Below are 24,348 nucleotides of genomic sequence, written 5' to 3' on the forward strand. Positions count from 1 at the left end.
AGAGAATAAGAAATTTCTGTAGTTGTCCTTAAAATTGCATGACTGGCCTTTCTGATGTTTTAATAATGAGTTGCCTTAAATTGTCTTTAAAAGGAAATGAGAACTATGCATGGAAATATATGCGTGCTTCCAAAATTTTACAAGAAATAGCTATGTATAAAAGAAATATATATATCTTAGCTCTAAGTAGCATTCACAGAGTTTGAGATCACCTTATTTCCCCTCTAATCATTCATTTCAAGGTGACAGGCATTTATTGGCTGTTTCTAGAGCCTATATCAAATCACCGAACAATTTTTTAAAGTGTAGTCTTCACAAAATGAAAGAATGAAAGTAGAAAAAGTTAAAATAGTAACAATAAAATATTTACAAAATAGTCTTAAAAAATAATCTCTATCACATAACCTACAAGTTGCCAATTACTATTCAATTAAGGCCCAACTGCATTTCTGAAAATACTTCTTATTTTGAAATGTTTAGCCTAAATATTTGATTGGATCTTCATGCTACATATTCATATTACTATTTGTGAAGGATCATTCATTAATATTTTAGTTTTAAAAACTGCAGCTCAGGGCCTCCCTGGTGGCGCAGTGGTTGGGAGTCCGCCTGCCGATGCAGGGGATACGGGTTCGTGCCCCGGTCTGGGAGGATCCCATATGCCGCGGAGCGGCTGGGCCCGTGAGCCATGGCCGCTGAGCCTGCGCGTCCGGAGCCTATGCCCCGCAACGGGAGAGGCCACAGCAGTGAGAGGCCCGCGTACCGCAAAAAAAAAAAAAAAAAAAAAAAAAAAACTGCAGCTCAGAAATGCAAAAGGATGTCCCGCTAATGTAATTTCCCTGAGCCACTTCCTTTATGCACAGCTCTTTTTACATGAAGCCTTCGTCTTGTAGAACATACTGTCTAGTAGAACAGAGCCAAACAATGCAATATCACCTGTACCTTTTAATTTTGTTAAAACGTTTTTCAATCATGAATTTTTAAATGTCTTCCCTTTTGAAAATAACTTCTAGCCAGAAATAAATATTTTTTTCATTTGATTTAATTCACCTCTTACTTTTAACTTTTCTGTACTTGTTCTCTGTGTTCTCCTGTCTGGATTTTCTGGTTCCTGTGTCATCTCTGTGTAACGTGGTCATTAACACAGTGGATGCAGTACTCCGTCCGGTATTGACGGTGGCAGTGGACGTAGCACCCCTTCTTCTGTCAGTACTCTTAGTACTATTTACCCAGGTGACTTGAAAGTTGCTGCTAAGATGGCCCCTAACATTCCTTTGGAAATGGAACTTCCTGGTGTGAAGATTATACATGCTCAGTTTAATACACCTATGCAGTTGTACTCAGATGACAATATTATGGAAACACTTCAGGGTCAGGTTTCAACAGCTCTAGGGGAAACACCCTCAATGAGGTAATATGAGTCTTTTTGAACCATTGGCATATTAACTAAACACATGGGCAATGTCAACTTTACTGGTGTCTTGTAACACTGTCTTATCATTGAAAGAAAGCTTTGTGAAAAGCTTTCAGAAAAAATACTAAGGATTTATTGCAGATACCTAGGCCTAATGATAAGGGCGATTTGAAAAATTAACCAAGTAGAGTTTTATGTGACAGATCGCAATAAACTGAAATCATGGAAGGACCAAATGTATATGTCTTTTGAAAAACTACAGTGTAGTTTACGAATGTCTGGTACAATACTTCTTAAAAGTGATTTATAATCTGGGATAATCTATGTTTCTCCTTTGGGGGTCAAAAACTGGGAAAGGGATGGGAGGTTCAGAGAAGTTTTAAAAGAGATGATACCTCTTTTTTCTTCTAATGGCATCTTGTGGAGAGTTAATTATTTTTCATTTAAAATTTTTGCCATGAATAAGGGTTTATAAGTGAATATCTCAAGCTACTGCTATAGATATTTAATTTCCATTGATCGCTATTTTGGCTCATTTCTCCTTTAGTATGCATATTTGTTCAAAGTACTTTTGCCATCAAGCACTTTCAATTAAAAATATTTATTATAAGGTAAAATCTTATTACTTCTTTCAATATTATAGGGCCATTATAAAGTATGATAATGCTTATGAATGCTATGTAACAATATCCCAAAGATAACTCTTGGGATGAATACAATGTGATAATAATACCATAATGTATTTCAAAGCCATTTGCAAGGAGTTTCAGATATATAAGATGATTATTTCCAAATATGACAATGGTAATAAAAATATGTGCAAATAGCAACTACCTTATCTAGATAATGCAATTAAATGACATAAAATAATAAAGCAACTCAGTGCCTGACATCTATTTTTATTGTGGCATTTTTTATTGTTCATCATGAATGTATCTGTAGAAAGTTTATTAAAATAAAGCTTCTATCATTTTTGTAAATGAATTATAATGTGGCTATTTAGTAGCCAACAAAGCTGACTTCTATGTGAAAGTTGCTACATTATGCACTTTCAAAGACTGACAAGTTGAATTTCTTCAATTTACAAGCAAAATGATACCTTTGTTGTCTACAGGAGTTAACAAAACTAAACCATACACTGTTGGTTTAATATCAGAAATGAATCTGAATTTTACTGACATCTTTATGACTGAGAATAATCAAACTGGGCTCACTTGTGCACTTTCTATCACGTGTATGTTGTCCTTTTTTTTCTGAGAAATGTTAATTTTGTTCACATTATAATTATATATCCATCAGATATAAGCATTATTTTTTAAATTACTATTTCCTAACAATCACATTTTAGTTGCCCTCCAAAGGATTCTGCCACATGGAGAAATGCTGATGTGACCCCCAGGTTAATTACTGTTATTTTTAAGGCAACCCGTGTGAATTCACATTATATTTTTAGCTATTGATATAACAGAGATTAACTTGAAAATACTGAACCTCTGTCCAGGAGTTGCTGTAAATATAGTGATCACTGCTTGTTGATATCTTGTGGCTTCTTGCACATACACACACTCCTGATGCTGCTTCACCCACCATTGTGTTGTGTTCCAGTGAACCCACGGCCTCCCCAGTGCCCCCCCAGTCGGATGTGTACCGGATGCTCCACGACAATCGGAATGAACCGACTCAGCCTCGCCAGTCAGGCTCCTTCAGGGTGCTCCAGGAACTAGTGAACGATGGTGAGCAGTCGTGAACATCTGCTGAAACGTTATTGATAGAGGCTATTGGAAGGAGCAGGGTGGGGGAGGGCAGCAAGCATAATGGGAATGAGAGTCTAAAACCCGATTTTAATCAGTCATCAAATGATTTCTTTGCTGAAAAGGACTCGGGTGGTGCTTGGTTAAGGAAAGTAGCTTCCAGACATATCCGGGTAGCCACCAACTTGGTGATTAAAGGGTGCTGAAGATAAACCCCATCCACAGTAGTCAAGGGCTAGCTCAGCTTATAGATCATAAAATGTTGCAAAATTTCTCAGCCTCCCCCATATTCCAGGGTATCATGATCATCAAAATTTTTAAATAACACTGGAATGAACCCTTACTGTGTTCCAAATCCTGTGCTGAGTGCTTTGCACACATGGTCATTTAATCCTCACAATAACTCAGTGAGGTAGGAGCTATTATTTTCTCTATTTAACAAAAGAGAAAATGAGGCATAGAGAGGGTGGATTTGTACAAAGTCACACAGCAAGTAAGAAACAGAGTTGGGTCTCCAGCCCACTCCTGCTGTCTTCAGAGTTCATACCCTTACCAATGTTTTTCCACTTCCAAAAGATATACTGTCCTTCAGAAGTTGCACAAAAATGCAAAATGCCCCATTAATATAGCCACTATCAAAAAAAAAAAAGGAAAATGAGTGTTGGTGAGGGTATGAAGAAATGGGGACCCTTGTGCATTGCTGATGGGGAATGTAACATGGTGCAGCCACTGTGAGAAACAGTAAGGTGGTTCCTCAAAAAGTTAAACGTCGAATTGCCATAGGATCCACAATCCCACTGCTACGTGTATACTCAGGAGAACTGCAAGCAGGGACTCAAACCAATACTTGTACATCAGCACTCATAGAAGCATTACGCACAACAGCCAGAAGGTGGAAAGAACCTAAATGTCTATCCACACATGAATGGATACACCCAATGTGCTATACCCATAAAGTAGAGTATTATTCAGCCTTAAAAAGGAATGAAAATTCTGATACATGCTGCAACGTGGATGAACCTTGAAAACATTCTGCTAAGTGAAATAAGCCAGAGACATAAGGATAAATATTGTACGATTCCATTTATATGAGGGCCCTAGAATAGGCAAGTCATAGACACAGAAAGCAGAATAGAGGTCACCAGGGTCTGGAAGGAGGGGGGAATGTGGAATTAATGTTTCCTCGATACAGAGTCTCTGTTTTGGATGATGAAAAAGTTCTCGAAATAGATATTGGTGATGGTTGCACAACATTGGGAATATACTTAATGCTACTGAATTACACACTTAAGAATAGATAAGATGGTCGATTTTATGTATATTTTAACCACAGGTAAAAAAAGAAGAATGCAAAATGCTCTCTGCCCCTCTGGGCATTTTGTAACAGCTCCCTGTGACAACAACTATGACAATTTTTAACTAATTTTGTTTTGTAAGGTCCCGTTTCAGAACAAATTATGCTTGAACCAGTCCTGCTTCTTCCTAAATGATATTGTGGGCGCAACTAAGAATTCCTCAGGTTAAAGTGCACACCTTAAAATAGAAGCAAAGTATAAACTGTTGCCAGCTGTTCCCTTGCCATAAATGGAAACACTCTGTTTTTCAGATGACCGTCCTGCTGGAACTCGGAGTGTGAGAGCTCCAGTTACAAAAGTCCCATGCGGTGCTGGCAGCACACAGAAGATGCCACTCTGTGACAGATGTGGGAGTGGCATTGTGTAAGTTTCATTTTCAACCCCAAAATTCATCATAAATCTTGCTGTCAGTTCTCTATTTCTTGTACTTTAAGACTCCGTATATAGAAAAGGTTTTAAGTTTTATGAAAAACAAATTTCTATTCATTGACTTGAAATATAATGTCCGCACATTTTGACCAGAATTCCTTCGATGTACCCCCAAATTAGCATAGAATGTGAGCCGGATATCTTGACTTATAATTTCAGACATATTCTGGTGAAAAGAAACTGCCCCAGAAGTATATCTACAAAGCCATTTCCAAGAATAACTTCACTTCAAAAAGCCCTCCCTTTGTTAATGTATATAGTCTTTGAACACTTCCTTTTCTGTATAAACACAGGAAAACAAATATGGGGGTCACCCAGTTATTAATTAAAACACATTATCTTTACGTGGTTTCTTAAGTTGCAGAAATATTGAAATATGATTTTTAGACATAGTCAGCTTCCATTTCAAGGCACTTCATGTGTGAATAGCCACACTTGCCAGTTCAAACCTTCAAGTGAACCAGAGCATTTCAGTCTCTCCACCTCATGCCCCATGTGGTCGCCTCTTCCACCCCTTTTTTCTGTTCCTCTGTCATTAGCTCACACACTGAGGCACCATCTGTCCACTTACCCAGGACTCATCCCAGGAGGGCAGTGGGAGATAAGCCTGGTTACAGCACAGAAGGGGCTGTGAGACAGAGAAACAAGCAGGACAGGGAGATGGGAGCAGACAGGACCTCAAAACATACGACAGGTTGTGATGTTACCCGAAGCAATTATTGCCCCCAAGTTGGAATTAAACTGGTTTGACGGTAGAGGCCAAGTCCACCCACCAGGGGAAATTCTATCTCTGCCCTTTGATCTGTTCTCTCTGTGTTCCATAGAATAGAGGCTGGACCACCAAGCTAGACAGTAAGCAGAGGGACTTTTAGTTGTGTAGACAACGACCTTGGCCAAAGTCAGAATCCTTTGCAGAGGTGTCTGTTTTATCTGTATCATCTCTCCCTCTTTCAAAGAAACAACGGGGAATGATCATGAAGTAAGGATCCTATCATTTTTCTAAAAAAAAAAAAAAAAACCCGTTTGAAAAAGATCTGAAAAATATTCACATGTCAACGACAGAGAGACACATGTGAAGGTTTACTATGGTTGTCTTGGCTCTCCCTGACAACTACATCAGTTCCACAGCTGTGCCCAGCTTTGCAGCTATTGTTTCCTGAACGTGAAACAGATAACACCTGCCTTATCTGTAGTGCTGTCTGCCTTTGTATCATGTTTCTGGCTTTGTGGGGTTTTTTTTCATGAGGCCTCCTTTTCCCCCAACAGTGGTGCGGTTGTGAAGGCGAGGGACAAGCATCGGCATCCAGAGTGCTTCGTGTGTGCTGACTGTAACCTCAACCTCAAACAAAAGGGCTACTTCTTCGTGGAGGGGGAGCTGTACTGCGAAACCCACGCGCGGGCCCGCATGAGGCCCCCAGAGGGCTACGACACAGTCACTCTTTATCCCAAAGCTTAAGTCTCCGGCAGACGGAACACGCACTCACCCAGGCGCACCCTCACAGGCAGACGTTAACGGCTCGGGGCAGAAGTAGCGCAAAGGGCTGACTCCAAATCTAGAACCAAGCTTTTAGACACTTATCTCATTGTATCCTCAGGAGAAGGAATGGGAGGCAGATGCCTGCGCTAACAGAAACATACATTCAACTGTGTTTCTCTTTGGGGCTAGCAATAACTTAATGAAATTTAGAGCAATAATTTTTATGTCACACTCTATATTTTACATTTATAATATGACCATCAAACATGTAAACATCAAGATCTTAGGGGGAGTCTAATTGCCCTTCCTTAACCAGTTGATTTTGCAATTACAGTACTTACGACAAATGACAATCTTGTATTCTAAGACAGCCTGCAGGTGTCTGTTATCTGTTTTAACTATAATAGTGCATGTCAGGGAGAAATTCCCTAGATCTCTCTAGTTTCATATTCAAACAGTTATACTACTGGATGCAGCATACATAATAAATACATAAAACATTTTAAAAATACCTAACGAAGTGGCACTCAGTGAATTCAGATAAAATCAACATTCCAATGAGAGGGCCCAGTCATATCTCGTCGTGTACACTAACAACTCAGGTATTTTAAGAAAAATGTGGCTTCTTTAGTTTTCATAACTCATTCACTCTTCTGAACCCACAATTTCTGCTGATAGGAGGGGAAATTTTAAATTTGCTAGTTAAAGGTGATGCAGTCTCTTTCAGATTAAAACAGTTTCTGCTGCTTTGAAATAGTCTCTTTCATTTTAAATGTCTCTTTCAGATAAATATACAAAGTCAAGGTTCAGACTATATCAAGGCTAGTTCTTTATTCTCAAGGCTGACCACCACCACCTTCTCCTTCCCAAGATGGCACCTCCAAGAGGAGACATTTAGGGGACCCCCTGAGGAAGGGAGGGGTCTGCTGGTCTCCTGGGGTCCTGCTTGTATTCTCTGCTGAAATCCATGATTCCACCTGTGCTCTGTTTTCTCAACATAGTTGGGACCAGGCAACAAGCCCACCTCTACCACCACGTCCAAAAGTCTCAGCTCAGCCTTCCCTGGATTCTTGGATCCTTTGCATCTCAGACATGAACCCTATCTGGCCCCTGGCTCTGCTTTGTCACCTTGCCTCTCACTATGGTGGCTCCACGGCAATGCCCCCTTACTTGCATGTCTTACCTACTTCCCATGATCCTCACTGGGGACCCAGGGGAGCTGATGAAACTGTCCTCTCCAAGTACAAACATGGGAACCAGCAGGCTGGGGAGGTGGGGACTGTCTCAAGCCCTCAGTCTCACCACTGTGTCACAAAGTCACCTCTACCCTACTGCAGCTGCTGCCTCTGGGCCTGGAGCAAGGATTCTCCTATTGTCCCAAATGGAAAATAGGGCCCGGGTTGTATTGCTCTGGGGTTCTCCCAAACTTAACTAATTATTTCTGACCCTGACCTGTCTGAGGTTTTGAACCAGTGAGAGGAGCCAGAACACCTGCCTGGCCCCTATGGGCATCTGAGATCAAAACTGGAACCCCTGGGCTTCCCTGGTGGCGCAGTGGTTGCGAGTCCGCCTGCCGATGCAGGGGACATGGGTTCGTGCCCCAGTCCGGGAAGATCCCACATGCCACGGAGCGGCTGGGCCCGTGAGCCAAAAAAAAAAAAAAAAACTGGAACCCCTGAACCAAAACACAAATTCACTCACAAAGCTATTCCAATAAAATAGAAAATTCTGCAATCAAAGAAATCAATGTATTCAAATACGTTACATTTTTTGTTCAGATATTATTTTAAAATATTTTTTCTGGTAAGGATATAACCTTAAAAGTTTGGAAGCTAGAGGGCAAATGCATGGTAACTGACTTAGGAAACCTGAGAAAGTTAAAATCCAAAGCAGCAACGGGAGAAAACTGAAAACCAACCCAATTTACTCTCCAGCATTTGAAACAGCATGGGTATTGACAGCACCAGGCATTTCTGGACTAGGGGATAAAGGTAGAGTTATGCTAAGGAGGATCACATACAAGCTGTTTGAAAAGCGCTTAATCCCCACTGTCTCCTCTCTGCCCCTCCCCCTCACACACCCAAGGCACTTGTCAGTGTACGTCTGCCTGGTGTTATCTGGAGAAGGTCAAACAGCATCTCTGGAGTCAGGAAGTGCCGCTGAAGGTATGTGTACCACACTAAAAAGAAGTTAGATAAGAATGAAAGACGCATGAGAAGGAAAGTGTAGATTAGACATTATATTGTACATTAATGTACATTTGATGCTGGATATCAGACAATATTTTCCTTAAAATTATATTTGACACATTTTATATGTAGTAGAGTACATAATGAACTTCTTAAGTTCAGATGTTCAATAATGAGAAAAAAAAGTAGTACAGTTTGAAAAAAAGTAGTAGTATAGTTCTAATCTGAAATTCAGGAAAGATAGGACTTAAAGCTGATAATTCAGTCTCTGTGACTAAGGCTTGTGAAGCATACTCTAAAATTTCGTGTTCATTATTTTTATTCTTTTGACAATTAAATCTAGAAATTTAAACATATAGAGGAATTTATGACAGAATTAATCAATAGAAATGAATGCAATATAAAAATCGTTTTAAAATATGTAACGTACAGGGTGAAAATAGCAATGTTAAAATGGAAAGGAATTAAAACTTTGTTTAGGGCTTCCCTGGTGGCGCAGTGGTTGAGAGTCCGCCTGCCGATGCAGGGGACGTGGGTTCGTGCCCCGGTCCGGGAGGATCCCACATGCCGCAGAGCGGCTGGGCCCATGAGCCATGGCTGCTGAGCCTGTGTGTCTGTAGCCTGTGCTCCGCAACGGGAGAGGCCACAACAGTGAGAGGCCCGCGTACCGTAAAAAAAAAAAAAAAAAAAACAACTTTGTTTAAAAAGCAAACAAATAACAGTATTTCCCCCATACTAGCACTTTGTCCTTCAATAATGAATTCACACCAGGTCTTATATAGGAATTCATGCCATGAACAAAGGATGCCAACTAGTTTTTATTTAGCTCTCAGAATACCATGTCTTCTTAGAAAGCAGAGTAGTCACTGTTTTTATATTTATAAGCTTATTAAAGCTAGCAATGAGCAATGAAATGATCCGTGACAGAACTGGGCATCTGCAAACTTTGGACTCATGATTAACTAAATTGCTGTTTTTTCAGAGTAAATGCAGAATAGAGTTGCTACACTCTCTACCAATAGGACTGTTTGAGTGAAAAACAGTTCTAGTTATCACATACACTTGCACCTGTGTAAGCAAAGGTAAAGCTAATGGCTAATGTGACATGCAAACAGTTTAGATTATCTCTACATAAGCTAATCTAAAGTTTGTCCATCACAGGAATATCCCAAGATAGGCAGAATGGAGCTTTGGGGTTCTTGTACTAACAACTTGAGTTGCAAAAGTTTGTCAAGTTGTCCTTTGAACAGATTTATTTCAGTCCTGGGAAACTACTACTTACAACCATTATTCTGTATTATCCTGTTATCATGGCCAATGTTTTTTTTTAAATGCTGTGCCATCTGAATCTTAAGCATAAAAAAAGGAAACTTGGAGACAGATTGAGGGTATTCAGATAATTGAAGTAAATAAACCATTTACCTGATCTACATGACTATTTCAAGATAATCGTCTTAAGCGTCTATTCATGTTGTAGAGTACTCATAAATATTTAGTTGAGCACCTACCAAGTAAGAGATGTTCAATACTAGGCACAACAAGAAAATGGATTTTTGAATGCGTTGGCTATGTTTACAAATTGACATTTTCAAGCTAATTAGAATGCTTCATGCAACTAAGTTTAAAACAAAGCACCTAGAAGAAGTGGTTGCTTTATCATAATCTCTTTCTTTCAAATTCTGTAGTACTATGATTCATCACTGCTCACATCAGAAGAACATAAAATGAGATATTAACATTATCTTCTGAATTACCTCAAAAGTTTGTCCAAGTATGCAGAGAATGTCTAACAACATGTTTTCCTTCCTCTAAGAATAAGGCATGTCAGCACACCTCAACTTATGAAAAACCCAAAGCACAATTCCATTATCCAAAGAATAATACAAGAGCTGCTCTTAAAACCTAATTGCTATCCCTATCAGAAATATTAAGCATATAGATTTAAAATTAAGATACAAAATGCCAAATATTTGTTTGGGTTGAAAATTACTCCATTCATTTATTTATTCAACTATTCATCTGGCGAAGGAGTACACACAAGTCATTATTTCTGTACCAAGAGCAAAATTACGTTGTGAGTTTCAGAACTACCTCTCATGAGACCAAATTCCCATTCCATCTCCTTTTCTGAAGTGGGGGGGGGGTTGAAAAACACAGGTGTGTGAATTACTCATCACGTGTATAAATGCCAAAGTGCACGTATATCTGTGGTTCACTAAAACACCAGGGTTATGCTACCAACGTCCCATGCAAGAGCCTGCATTGTGGACCATTATGCCACACACAGCTGCACATGCTGCCCTGCCTGCCCCTTCACACATCTGGGCTCCAGATGCTGCTGTCCAAGTTCCCAAAGCTCCCAACCATGACCCTTCCAGAACACTGCTTCACGCTGCAAACGTTCTCAGTCCTCCTCACGAATACCATCCTTGATCCCAATCCTCAGATTAATGCTTGCTCTGCCAGCCAATGGAAAAGGCTAATTCCTGCTAACAAGTACTAATACTTTTCTACTGCCCTTTTTATGTCTAATACTTGTGTTTTGCTCTGGAGACAGCCCTTTAATCTAAAGGAATGCCTTCAAGGGTAGGAATTCTAGATATAGAAAAAAAAGTTAGAAAGAGAACTTGAGGAATAGAGTGATGGGCATGATCTGGACCAAGAAGAAGACAGAGGGACTAACAGTCTCTTGGACCTTGGGAAGGTTTGGCCGATCTGTACAGGTGATCTAGAGCTTTCCTCCCTCTGACCAAGGCCAAAGCAATGGGGAATGCAGTTTCTCTGAAACAAGGCACTTAGGTCAGGTAAGTGCTGCATTTGTGAATCTCACTGAGGGTGCATAGGTGTTTACTGGTTTGAGTAAATTTAGCACTGGGGGGTCTTGTAGCCTCTTCTAGACTGAAGAGTCTTCAACTCAGTTTGCACGATTCTGTGAATATGCTACATATCATAGAATCACACTTCAAATGAGTGAATTATGTGGTATGTGAATTATATCTCAACAATGCTGTTATTTTTAAAAAGAACACTATTAATATAAATATGTATTTGTCACTAATCCGTTAGATAGAGTCCTAAGACTAGAAATGCACAGGAGCAAAAGAAACAACATGGGTAGGAATGTTCGTTCTTATTTAGATGCTTCATTTTCATCTTCTGGAAAATGCTTGATCACTGCTGATACAACAGCAATAGCCAGCACTTACATCGCTCTTACTATGTACCAAGCAGGGTCCTAAGTGCTTTAACGATATTAATTCATCCAATCTTTTTTTTTTTTTTTTTTTTTTTTTTTTTTTTTTTTTTTTTTTGCGGTAGGCGGGCCTCTCACTGTTGTGGCCTCTCCCCTTGCAGAGCACAGGCTCCGGACGCGCAGGCTCAGCAGCCATGGCTCACGGGCCTAGCCGCTCCGCGGCATGTGGGATCTTCCCAGACCGGGGCACGAACCCGTGTCCCCTGCATCGGCAGGCGGACTCTCAACCACTGCGCCACCAGGGAAGCCCTAATTCATCCAATCTTAACAGCAGCCCTGTGAGGTGGGTCCTCTTTTTCTTCCCATTTTACAGTTGAGGAAACTGAAACACAAAGAGGTTATCCAAGGTTTCTCCTGTAGTAAATGACGGAGCCAGAATTTGACCGCAGGTGGCCTGGCTTCCAAATCCATGCTCTAGACCACCTCACATTATCTCTGCACGAGAGATTTAGTAGCTTTTAGTTTAAGATGACTATAAGGCTTTCATGGGACAACAAAGCCCTCAGTAAGCTTTGTAAAAATTATCACCTAGATTCCATTTCAGTATAACATACTCCAGGTATTAGAGCTTGGTGGTTACAAAAATGAGCTTTGGACACGGTCAGAGCTGAGTTGAAACCAAGCTCTACAATCCCCTAGCTGTAAGGTATAGGGAAACATGAAATCTCTCCAGACCTCAGTTTCATCAACCATAAAATGAGGACAATAATCCCTACTTTACAGGTTTGTTATAAGGATTAAATCAAGATAATTCGTATCAAAAGCTCTAACAAATTTCCTAGCAAGTAATACGTAAGTAAGCACCTAACTATTATGTATACTTTTCACTGTTTAATCCTAGATTCAAAATGGTGGCTTTATTCCTTCTAATTGTTCTTTGGTGTTGGAAATCCGGGTCCAATTACAATGAGCACAACTGTGTCAAATTGGAAGAGTCCCAGAACTAGATTCCTATCCTTGGTGACCCAGGAGAACTGACATTTCACACGAAGACAGATCAGGTTCAGGAAGTCCACTGGAACTTTTCTTCATTTGAGGAGGACAATTTTAAAAGCCTGAGCTCACAAGCAACCTGTCCCCACCAAAGACTCACTGGCAATATTCTACATTATAATCTTATAGCTAGAAAGAAAACTAAGGTCCCTCAATTGCCTACATCTATTTTATTTAGTATATATATTTTTAATTGAATGCTTACAAAATTCTTGACATAATATTGGTCACAGTCAAATGTAATTTTTTCCTTACAACTTTGCCAACTAAATATTTTATAGATGAGGAGAAGTTTCAGAGAGTTTAACTTTGGTACAGGACCAAACAAGTAGGGGAAAAAATAGCATTTAACCTCACTAATATTCCCCAGTAATAAGTCATACGGCTTGGAAATCTTTAAACCTATGAATCCTAGACATTGTTATAATTCTCTATTGTATTATTTTATTTACATCGATATTTACTTATAGTCTATGTTTGTTCTCTTTATAATAAAAATCATTTCTTCCATGAGTGCTAGAAAAAGGTAGTGTGGAATAATAAAAATATTAAGTAATGATATGATTAAGTAAGGCGTAAGTAAGAAGACTGTCATGCAAATAGCTCTGGATAAAGACTGGACTCACTGGGCTACAACTTCTTTTCTGCAGAATGGGGGAAACAGACTGGATGACCCCTGAGACTTCTACCAGCTCAAAAAGTCACTGATCTGTTCTTGACATTGTCTTTATTGGTGTTAACTGGCTAGACATTCAATTTAGTGAAGGCATGCTGTCAATGTGACCAGGCTCTTGGTTCAATTTAGAAGTTTCATTCTGTTCCATGGTCACGGATACCACCTCTGACTCATGTCATAGCTCACAGTTGAAATCAAGCAAGGAATATGAATTTATCATTGCAAATTCATTAGCTCCATTGGAAGCACATATTCTAGGTATCTTTATATAGCAAGGGAAACGAACTCTTATTATTAATGTGTGATCAAGTGACCTGAGTTAGTGCAGCTCCTTCGGTATCTAAAAAGCATAAAGCAGCTTAGCATTAGGAAGAAGAAGGTCACATACTGCGAGCTGAATTAAAGTCTACAAGAAGCTACAGAGACTCTGACCGCTATATTTATTCAAACCAATAAACACCCACGTAGCCTCGATAAGCTTCACAAACAGCACTTATCTGACCTACATGCCTCAGTCCAGAGAAAGTGCATTCCCCATCGCTTCTGCCTTGGTCAGAGGGAGGAAAGCTCTACATTATCATCTCTATAGAACGGCCAAACCCTCCCATGTTCAAAGAGACTGTTCTTCCCTCTTTCTTCTTGGTCCAACTCATCTCCATCACTCTATTCCTCAAGTTCTCTTTCCAATTTATTTTTCCCACTCAGTCTTTCTGTGTCACTGACTCTTCTCAGCCTGCAAGCATGCTCAAGTACTCTACACCAGCCCAGAAATCTCTCTTTCCCGAACATCTATTCCTTCTCAAGCTCCCTTGATGTTCCTCTGCCTACCCCTGAGCACACCAAACTTCATACAGGTAGATGGACTCCACTTTCTTAGTATCCCCACTACAGTATATCATATTAGTAAGTCCCCTAAGACTGCAGCCAACTTCCTAAGAGCCAAAGCTTGTGGTTATTCTTAGTGAGTTGTGGGGTTCATTCTCTTATATAGATGAAATCAGGTTAAAATTAACTCTAAAAGAAGCTTAAAGCTGGCTGTGGCACCAAGCCTTTAAGTTGCTGAAGGCCCCACTACCCATCCAAGAGTCTCTGACCAAAGCACCAACCTTATGACAATTGCCCGAATTTGTTATGTTTTAGGAGTGGTTTGGTCACTTTTTCACACTACTATAGATCTCAGCTATGATTAATGATAGCCTTGTGATCTCAGGTTTTAAAAAAGATCCCCTGAAGCTGAAAAACCCAGAAGTATTTTAGTCTGATCATCAATTGCTAAGAATAGATTTGACTACCTTGTTTTTGTCCAAGCTCCTGAATTTGTTCCAGATTCTTGAATCTGCAGCTGTTAGTCAACAGGTGAAAATGGATTCTCTAAGAAGAGCTACTCTTTGAAGACTCTGAAATATTGTGACTCACAGTTTTTTAAAAAAAAGACTGGCAGTACAGATTTTAATTCCAACCTTTCGCAATGAACTTCACAATAAAAAAAATAAGTCAGATTTTTTCAGGGCAGTTGCTGGACTGACTGACATGTGTGGCCAGAGAAAGCATACCCCATGACAGAAAATGCTCCACTGTCTATCTGATATGAGGTCGAATGAAACAGAAACAATCTCACTACACTGAGAAAGTAGTACAGGTGATGTGTGACACCGTATCAGGAAATAGGAACTCTTAGTTTCTAGCATTAATATTTATACTCCTTTATACTTTTGGAAAATTTAGATGAAATATTGTCCTATCTCATAAAATTATAACTTGTTATGGGGGACAAAACATCAAAATAAACTGATTTGGGCAAAACCAGGGTTTCAGAATCAGGAAGTCTAGCACTGACCAGTTAAGAGAGTTTTTGAAAAGTTCCTAAACCTCCCCATGTTTCAGTTTTCCCCACAGAAATCTTGAAAATAACTTTTTTCCATAAAATTCCACAATTCTCAACACCATTAAGTAAAAGCAAGAATATTTCACCAAAAACTTAATTTGGGGGTTGGTGGGGGGGGATAATTACATTAGGGAGGGAGAAAATTGAACATCCACCAGAGTAAGTGTTTTAATTCTCAACTTTGTTTACCAATTTCAAATGGGATAATGAACCCATTCCGTGTCACAGGAGCAGGAACAATGATAGGTAGGGCCGGGCAAGTGTAATGCAAATTTTTGCCAGATTCTTCTGAATATCACTGAGCCTTCATTTCTATGTACTGAAAACCTGAGTGCTATAGAAAACACTGGGTGCTCAACAGAGAATCTCAGATACCCAGGGTTCTCCTGGTCTCACTCAGGAGAATGGGGTTTTCCCCATTTCTGCAGTCTAAAGGAAATTTCACTATACTATTCCTTTTATCTAACTCTAATCTATATGCTGGGTAAGCAAATAATCACTTTACCTGACTTCAGCAACTTGGCAATGAGGAACTTTAGGTTCAAGATTAGTAGAATATAAGCCCACAAAAGAAAAACACATTGTAAAATATATTAAAATATATAGCTGGTATGGAAAATCACATTCTTTATAATAAATGATGGGTCAATTGGATAGGCATATAAAAAATGGATACTGACACCTACCTCACACTCTATATAAAAATCAATTCCAGATGAAGGGCGACCGGGGTAAGATGGCGGAAGAGTAAGACGCGGAGATCACCTTCCTCCCCACGGATACACCAGAAATACAGCTACACGTGGAACAACTCCTACAGAACACCTACTGAACGCTGGCAGAAGACCCCAGACCTCCCAAAAGGCAAGAAACTCCCCACATACCTGGGTAGGGCAAAGCGGAGAGATTCCCGCACAGAGGATCGGTGCCGAGCGGCACTCACCAGCCCGAGAGGCTTGTCTGCTCGCCCACCAGGGCGGGCGGCGCTGGAAGCTGAGGCTCGGGCTTCGGTCAGAGCGCAGGGAGAGGACTGGGGCTGGCGGCGAGAACTCAGCCTGAAGGGGGCTAATGTGCCACAGCTAGCCGGCAGGGAGTCCAGGAAAACTCTGGAGCTGCCGAAGAGGCAAGAGACTTTTTCTTCCCTCTTGGTTTCCTGGTGCGCGAGGAGAGGGGATTAAGAGCGCTGCTTAAAGGGGCTCCACAGACGGGCGCGAGTCACGACTGAAAGCGCGGAGCCCAGTGACGGGCGTGGGACGCTGGGGCTGCTGCTGCCGCCGCCAAGAAGCCTGTGTGCGAGCGCAGGTCACTGTCCACACCGCCCTTCCGGGAGCCTGTGCAGCCCGCCACTGCTGGGGTCCCGGGATCCAGGGGCGGCTTCCCTGGGAGAACGCACGGCGCGCCTCGGGCTGGTGCAACGTCACGCCGAACTCTGCCGCTGCAGGCTCGCCCCGCACTCCGTGCCCCTCCCTCCCGCCCGGCCTGAGTGAGCCAGAGTCCCCGAAGAGGCTGCTCCTTTAACCCTGTCCTGTCTGAGCGAAGAACAGACGCCCTCCGGCGACCTACACGGAGAGGCGGGGCCAAATCCAAAGCTGAGACCCAGGAGCTGTGAGAACAAAGAAGAGAAAGGGAAACCTCTCCCAGCAGCCTCAGAAGCAGCGGATTAAAGATCCACAATCAACTTGATGGACCCTGCATCTGTGGAATACATGAATAGACAACAAATCATCCCAAATTGAGGAGCCAGGAGTCAGTGCTGGGCCTCTGAGGTGGGAGAGCCAACTTCAGGACACTGGTCCACAAGAGACCTCCCAGCTCCACATAATATCAAACGGCGAAAATCTTCCAGAGATCTCCATCTCAACACCAGCACCCAGCTTCACTCAACGACCAGCAAGCTACAGTGCTGGACACCCTATGCCAAACAACTAGCAAGACAGGAACACAACGCCACCCATTAGCAGAGAGGCTGCCTAAAATCATAAAAAGTCCACAGACACCCCAAAACACACCACCAGACATGGACCTGCCCACCAGAAAGATAAGATCCAGCCTCATCCACCAGAACACAGGCAGTAGTCCCCTCCACCAGGAAGCCTACACAACCCACTGAACCAACCTTAGCCACTGGGGACAGACACCAAAAACAACGGGAACTACGAACCTGCAGCCTGCAAAAAGGAGACCCCAAACACAGTAAGATAAGCAAAATGAGAAGACAGAAAAACACAGAGCAGGAGAAGGAGCAAGATAAAAACCCACCAGACCTAACAAATGAAGAGGAAATAGGCAGTATACCTGAAAAAGAATTCAGAATAATGATAGTAAAGATGATCCAAAATCTTGGAAATAGAATAGAGAAAATGCAAGAAACAGTTAACAAGGACCTAGAAGAAATAAAGATGAATCAAGCAATGATTCAAAACACAATAAATGAAATGAAAAATACTCTAGATGGGATCAATAGCAGAATAACTGAGGCAGAAGAACAGATAAGTGACGTGGAAGATAAAATAGTGGAAATAACTGCTGCAGAGCAAAATAAAGAAAAAAGAATGAAAAGAACAGAGGACAGTCTCAGAGACCTCTGGGACAACATTAAACGCACCAACATTCGAATTATAGGGGTTCCAGAAGAAGAAGAGAAAAAGAAAGGGACTGAGAAAATATTTGAAGAGATTATAGTTGAAAACTTACCTAATATGGGAAAGGAAATAGTTAATCAAGTCCAGGAGGCACAGAGAGTCCCATACAGAATAAATCCAAGGAGAAATACGCCAAGACACATATTAATCAAACTGTCAAAAATTAAACACAAAGAAATCATATTAAAAGCAGCAAGGCAAAAACAACAAATAACACACAAGGGAATCCCCATCAGGATAACAGCTGATCTCTCAGCAGAAACTCTACAAGCCAGAAGGGAGCGGCAGGACATAATTAAAGTGATGAAAGAGAAAAACCTGCAACCAAGATTACTCTACCCAGCAAGGATCTCATTCAGATTTGATGGAGAAATTAAAACGTTTACAGACAAGCAAAAGCTGAGAGAGTTCAGCACCACCAAACCAGCTTTAAAACAAATGCTAAAGGAACTTCTCTAGGCAAGAAACACAACGAAGGAAAAGACCTACAATAACGAACCCAAAACAATTAAGAAAATGGGAATAGGAACATACATATCGATAATTACCTTAAATGTAAATGGACTAAATGCTCCCACCAAAAGACACAGATTGGCTGAATGGATACAAAAACAAGACCCATATATATGCTGTCTACAAGAGACCCACTTCAGACCTAGAGACACATACAGACTGAAAGTAAGGGGATGGAAAAAGATATTCCATGCAAATGGAAACCAAAAGAAAGCTGGAGTAGCAATTCTCCTATCAGACAAAATAGACTTTAAAATAAAGACTACTAGAAGAGACAAAGAAGGACACTACATAATGATCAAGGGATCGATCCAAGAAGAAGATATAACAATTGTAAATATTTATGCACCAAACATAGGAGCACCTCAAAACATAAGGCAAATACTAACAGCCATAAAAGGAGAAATCGACAGTAACACAATCATAGTAGGGGACTTTAACAACCCACTTTCACCAATGGACAGATCTTCCAAAATGAAAATAAATAAGGAAACACAAGCTTTAAATGATACATTAAACAAGATGGACTTAATTGATATTTATAGGACATTCCATCCAAAAACAACAGAATACACATTTTTCTCAAGTGCTCATGGAACATTCTCCAGGATATATCATATCTTGGGTCACAAATCAAGCCTTGGTAAATTTAAGAAAATTGAAATTGTATCAAGTATCTTTTCTGACCACAATGCTATGAGACTAGATATCAATTACAGGAAAAGAGCTGTAAAAAATACAAACACATGGAGGCTAAACAATACACTACTTAATAACGAAGTGATCACTGAAGAAATCAAAGAGGAAATTAAAAAATACCTAGAAACAAATGACAATGGAGACACGACGACCCAAAACCTATGGGATGCAGCAAAAGCAGTTCTAAGAGGGAAGTTTATAGCAATACAATCCCACCTTAAGAAACAGGAAACATCTCGAATAAACAACCTAACCTTGCACCTAAAGCAATTAGAAAAAGAAGAACAAAAAACATCCCAAAGTTAGCAGAAGGAAAGAAATCATAAAAATCAGATCAGAAATAAATGAAAAAGAAATGAAGGAAACGATAGCAAAGATCAATAAAACTAAAAGCTGGTTCTTTGAGAAGATAAACAAAATTGATAAACCATTAGCCAGACTCATCAAGAAAAGAAGGGAGAAGACTCAAATCAATAGAATTAGAAATGAAAAAGGAGAAGTAACAACTGACACTGCAGAAATACAAAAGATCATGAGAGATTACTATAAGCAACTCTATGCCCATAAAATGGACAACCTGGAAGAGATGGACAAATTCTTAGAAATGCACAACCTGCCAAGACTGACTCAGGAAGAAATAGAAAATATGAATAGACCAATCACAAGCACTGAAATTGAAACTGTGATTAAAAATCTTCCATCAAACAAAAGCCCAGGACCAGATGGCTTCACAGGCAAATTCTATCAAACATTGAGAGAAGAGCTAACACCCATCCTTCTCAAACTCTTCCAAACAATATCAGAGGAAGGAACACTCCCAAACTCATTCTACGAGGCCACCATCACCTTGATACCAAAACCAGGCAAGGATGTCACAAAGAAAGAAAACTACAGGCCAATATCACTGATGAACATAGATGCAAAAATCCTCAACAAAATACTAGCAAACAGAATCCAACAGCACATTAAAAGGATCATACACCATGATCAAGTGGGGTTTATTCCAGGAATGCAAGGATTCTTCAATATACGCAAATCAATCAATGTGATACACCATATTAACAAGTTGAAGGAGAAAAACCATATGATCATCTCAATAGATGCAGAGAAAGCTTTCGACAAAATTCAACACCCATTTATGATAAAAACCCTGCAGAAAGTAGGCATAGAGGGAACTTTCCTCAACATCATAAAGGCCATATATGACAAACCCACAGCCAACATTGTCCTCAATGGTGAAAAACTGAAACCATTTCCACTAAGATCAGGAACAAGACAAGGCTGCCCACTCTCACCACTCTTATTCAACATAGTTTTGGAAGTTTTAGCCACAGCAACCAGAGAAGAAAAGGAAATAAAAGGAATCCAAATTGGAAAAGAAGAAGTAAAGCTGTCACTGTTTGCAGATGACATGATACTATACATAGAGAATCCTAAAGATGCTACCGAAAAACTACTAGAGCTAATCAATGAATTTGGTAAAGTAGCAGGATACAAAATTAATGTACAGAAATCTCTGGCATTCCTGTACACTAATGATGAAAAATCTGAAAATGAAATCAATAAATCACTCCCATTTACCATTGCAACAAAAAGAATAAAATATCTAGGAATAAACCTACCTAAGGAGACAAAAGACCTGTATGCAGAAAATTATAAGACACTGATGAAAGAAATTAAAGATGATACAAATAGATGGAGAGATATACCATGCTCCTGGATTGGAAGAATCAATATTGTGAAAATGACTCTACTACCGAAAGCAATCTACAGATTCAATGCAATCCCTATCAAACTACCACTGGCATTTTTCACAGAACTAGAACAAAAAATTTCAAAATTTGTTTGGAAAAACAAAAGACCCCGAATAGCCAAAGCAATCTTGAGAACGAAAAACGGAGCTGGAGGAATCAGGCTCCCTGACTTCAGACTATACTACAAAGCTACAGTAATCAAGACAGTGTGGTACTGGCATAAAAACAGAAAGATAGATCAGTGGATCAGGATAGAAAGCCCAGAGATAAACCCACGCACATATGGCCAACTTATCTTTGATAAAGGAGGCAGGAATGTACAGTGGAGAAAGGACAGCCTCTTCAATAAGTGGTGCTGGCAAAACTGGACAGCTACATGTAAAAGTTTGAGATTAGATCATTCCCTAACACCATACACAAAAATAAGCTCAAAATGGATTAAAGACTTAAATGTAAGGCCAGAAACTATCAAACTCTTAGAGGAAAACATAGGTAGAACACTCTATGACATAAATCACAGCAAGATCCTTTTGGACCCACCTCCTAGAGAAATGGAAATAAAAACAAAGATAAACAAATGGGACCTAATGAAACTTCAAAGCTTTTGCACAGCAAAGGAAACCATAAACAAGACCAAAAGACAACCCTCAGAATGGGAGAAAATATTTGCAAATGAAGCAACTGACAAAGGATTAATCTCCAAAATTTATAAACAGCTCATGCAGCTCAATAGCAAAAAAACAAACAACCCAATCCAAAAATGGGCAGAAGACTTAAATAGGCATTTCTCCAAAGAAGATATACAGACTGCCAACAAACACATGAAAGAATGCTCAACATCATTAATCATTAGAGAAATGCAAATCAAAACTACAATGAGGGCCTCCCTGGTGGCGCAGTGGTTGAGAGTCCGCCTGCCGATGCAGGGGATACGGGTTCGTGCCCCGGTCTGGGAGGATCCCATATGCCGCGGAGCGGCTGGGCCCGTGAGCCATGGCCTCTGGGCCTGCGCGTCCGGAGCCTGTGCTCCGCAACGGGAGAGGCCACAACAGTGAGAGGCCCGCATACCGCAAAAAAAAAGAAAAAAAAAAAAAAAAAAAAAACTACAATGAGATATCATCTCACACCAGTCAGAATGGCCATCATCAAGAAATCTAGAAACAATAAATGCTGGAGAGGGTGTGGAGAAAAGGGAACACTCTTGCACTGCTGGTGGGAATGTGAATTGGTACAGCCACTATGGAGAACAGTATGGAGGTTCCTTAAAAAACTAAAAATAGAGCTACCATATGACCCAGCAATCCCACTACTAGGCATATACCCTGAGAAAACCATAATTCCAAAAGAGACATGTACCAAAATGTTCATTGCAGCTCTATTCACAATAGCCCGGAGATGGAAACAACCTAAGTGTCCATCATCGGATGAATGGATAAAGAAGATGTGGCACATATATACAATGGAATATTACTCAGCCATAAAAAGAAACGAAACTGAGCTATTTGTAATGAGGTGGATAGACCTAGAGTCTGTCATACAGAGTGAAGTAAGTCAGAAAGAGAAAGACAAATACCGTATGCTAACACATATATACGGAATTAAAAAAAAAATGTCATGAAGAACCTAGGGGTAAAACGGGAATAAAGACACAGACCTACTTGAGAATGGACTTGTGGATATGGGGAGGGGGAAGGGTAAGCTGTGACAAAGCAAAAGAGAGGCATGGACATATATACACTACCAAACATAAGGTAGATAGATAGTGGGAAGCAGCCGCAGAGCACAGGGAGATCAGCTCGGTGCTTTGTGACCGCCTGGAGGGGTGGGATGGGGAGGGTGGGAGGGAGGGAGATGCATGAGGGAAGGGATGTGGGAACAGATGTATATGTATGACTGATTCACTTTGTTATAAAGCAGAAACTAATAAAAAATATATATATAAAAAAAAAATTCCAGATGAATAGTGAGTCTAAAAATGAAAGGTAAAACAATAAAGCTTTTAGAAAAAAAAAAAAGCATGGAAGAATCATCTCATGACCTTGCAAAAGCAGGCTTTGGGTGTCCCATCCCAAGGTGGGAAAAGAAAGCATCCCCATGGGTGGGAACACTGGCATCAGTGGTCAGAGCTCAAGCAGGTGGAGAGGGTGGCCCTGCATGGGACTGGGCGGTGCATGGTGTCAGAGGCAGGGAGGACGTGAAGGTCTTCTCCACAGAGAGGAGGTCCAGCCTACAGTGACAGAGCCCAAAGGGATGAGGAGTGTGTCTAGGTGGAGGGGAGGCCCAGCATAGGGTTCAGGGTCTCAGCAGAGCTGGGAAGGGGCGATACAGAGTACTGGAACCTAAGTAGGATAACGAGGGCATCCACGTGGGGGTGATGGTGAAAGACTGGCATGAGAGAGCATATAAGTAAATATATAAGGGATAATGGAAGTCAACTTTCTCATCTGGAAAGGGAGAAAACTAGAAAGAGCACTGTGATGTTGCATTGGAACTGGAGGCATTGTGAACTCATGGTTCTCAATATAGATAAATAAACGTGGATGCGAATGTGCATGTGTGCTTGTGTATATGTATATACATACCCAGGCAGACATTCCCTTGCTCTATCTACTAAGATGGCCTGGGAGCAGCTACACCTAGATAGCAACTTAGCACTCACATCCTGGCTTCTAAATACCATTCTCCTCTAAAAGAAACCAAAACTCCTCAGAGAATTGGCTGATTTCAGGGCTAGGGCAGGGAAAATACAGGATAAGCCTGAAACATCTGACTGTGTCAAGCAAATTAAAAAGTGCTCTAGTAATGAAGGAGATGTGTCAAAAGTACGCAGAGGCCAGCTGGAGACACTCCCACTGACCCAATTAGGGAAATTTAAGCAATAATATAAATCATGTCAGCAACAGGAGATAATCCATTCTAACCCACTGAATAAAACAGGCAACTCTGGGTCCATGAGACTCTGAGTAAAGAGGCCTGTCATGACAACTACATGGAAAGCAAGATGTTGGACTGGATCCCTTTGCTGTAAAGGACATTATTGGAAGAACTGGTCAAACTTTAGTGGGGTCTGAGGATTAGATGGCAGTAATGTATCAATGCTAATTTCCAGACTTTAATGGCTGTATTGTACTCATGTTGGAGTGTCCTTACAAGATACACATCAAAGTATTCGGAAGTGACGGGACAACATGTCAACAACTCACTCTTAATGGCTCAGGAGAAAATGAAATATGTATCAGACTATACTTCCAACTTTATTATAAGTTGGTGATCTCATTTCAAAACTTAAAACATAATGGAGACCAAAAGGGCAAAAAC

At 40.6% G+C, this 24,348-nt stretch overlaps 1 protein-coding gene across 2 annotated transcripts in view; it reads left to right on the forward strand.

Moving 5' to 3' along the window:
* Nucleotides 1–7,174, forward strand: part of PDLIM3 (PDZ and LIM domain 3) — a 30,302-nt gene extending 23,128 nt beyond the window's left edge. Inside the window, exons 5-8 of one of the 2 annotated variants that reach the window (XM_081220866.1) lie at nucleotides 1,148–1,411; nucleotides 3,020–3,147; nucleotides 4,772–4,883; nucleotides 6,216–7,174. In XM_081220866.1, coding sequence (XP_081076992.1) covers nucleotides 1,148–1,411; nucleotides 3,020–3,147; nucleotides 4,772–4,883; nucleotides 6,216–6,405 — 694 coding nt within the window. In that variant the 3' untranslated portion in view covers nucleotides 6,406–7,174. The remainder of the gene's footprint in view (nucleotides 1–1,147; nucleotides 1,412–3,019; nucleotides 3,148–4,771; nucleotides 4,884–6,215) is intronic. The other variant, XM_081220867.1, reaches the window with a different exon arrangement.
* Nucleotides 7,175–24,348: the final 17,174 nt, after the last annotated feature.

Source organism: Mesoplodon bidens, assembly GCF_964165515.1.
Source record: "Mesoplodon bidens genome assembly, chromosome: 20".
Lineage (NCBI taxonomy): Eukaryota > Metazoa > Chordata > Mammalia > Artiodactyla > Ziphiidae > Mesoplodon > Mesoplodon bidens.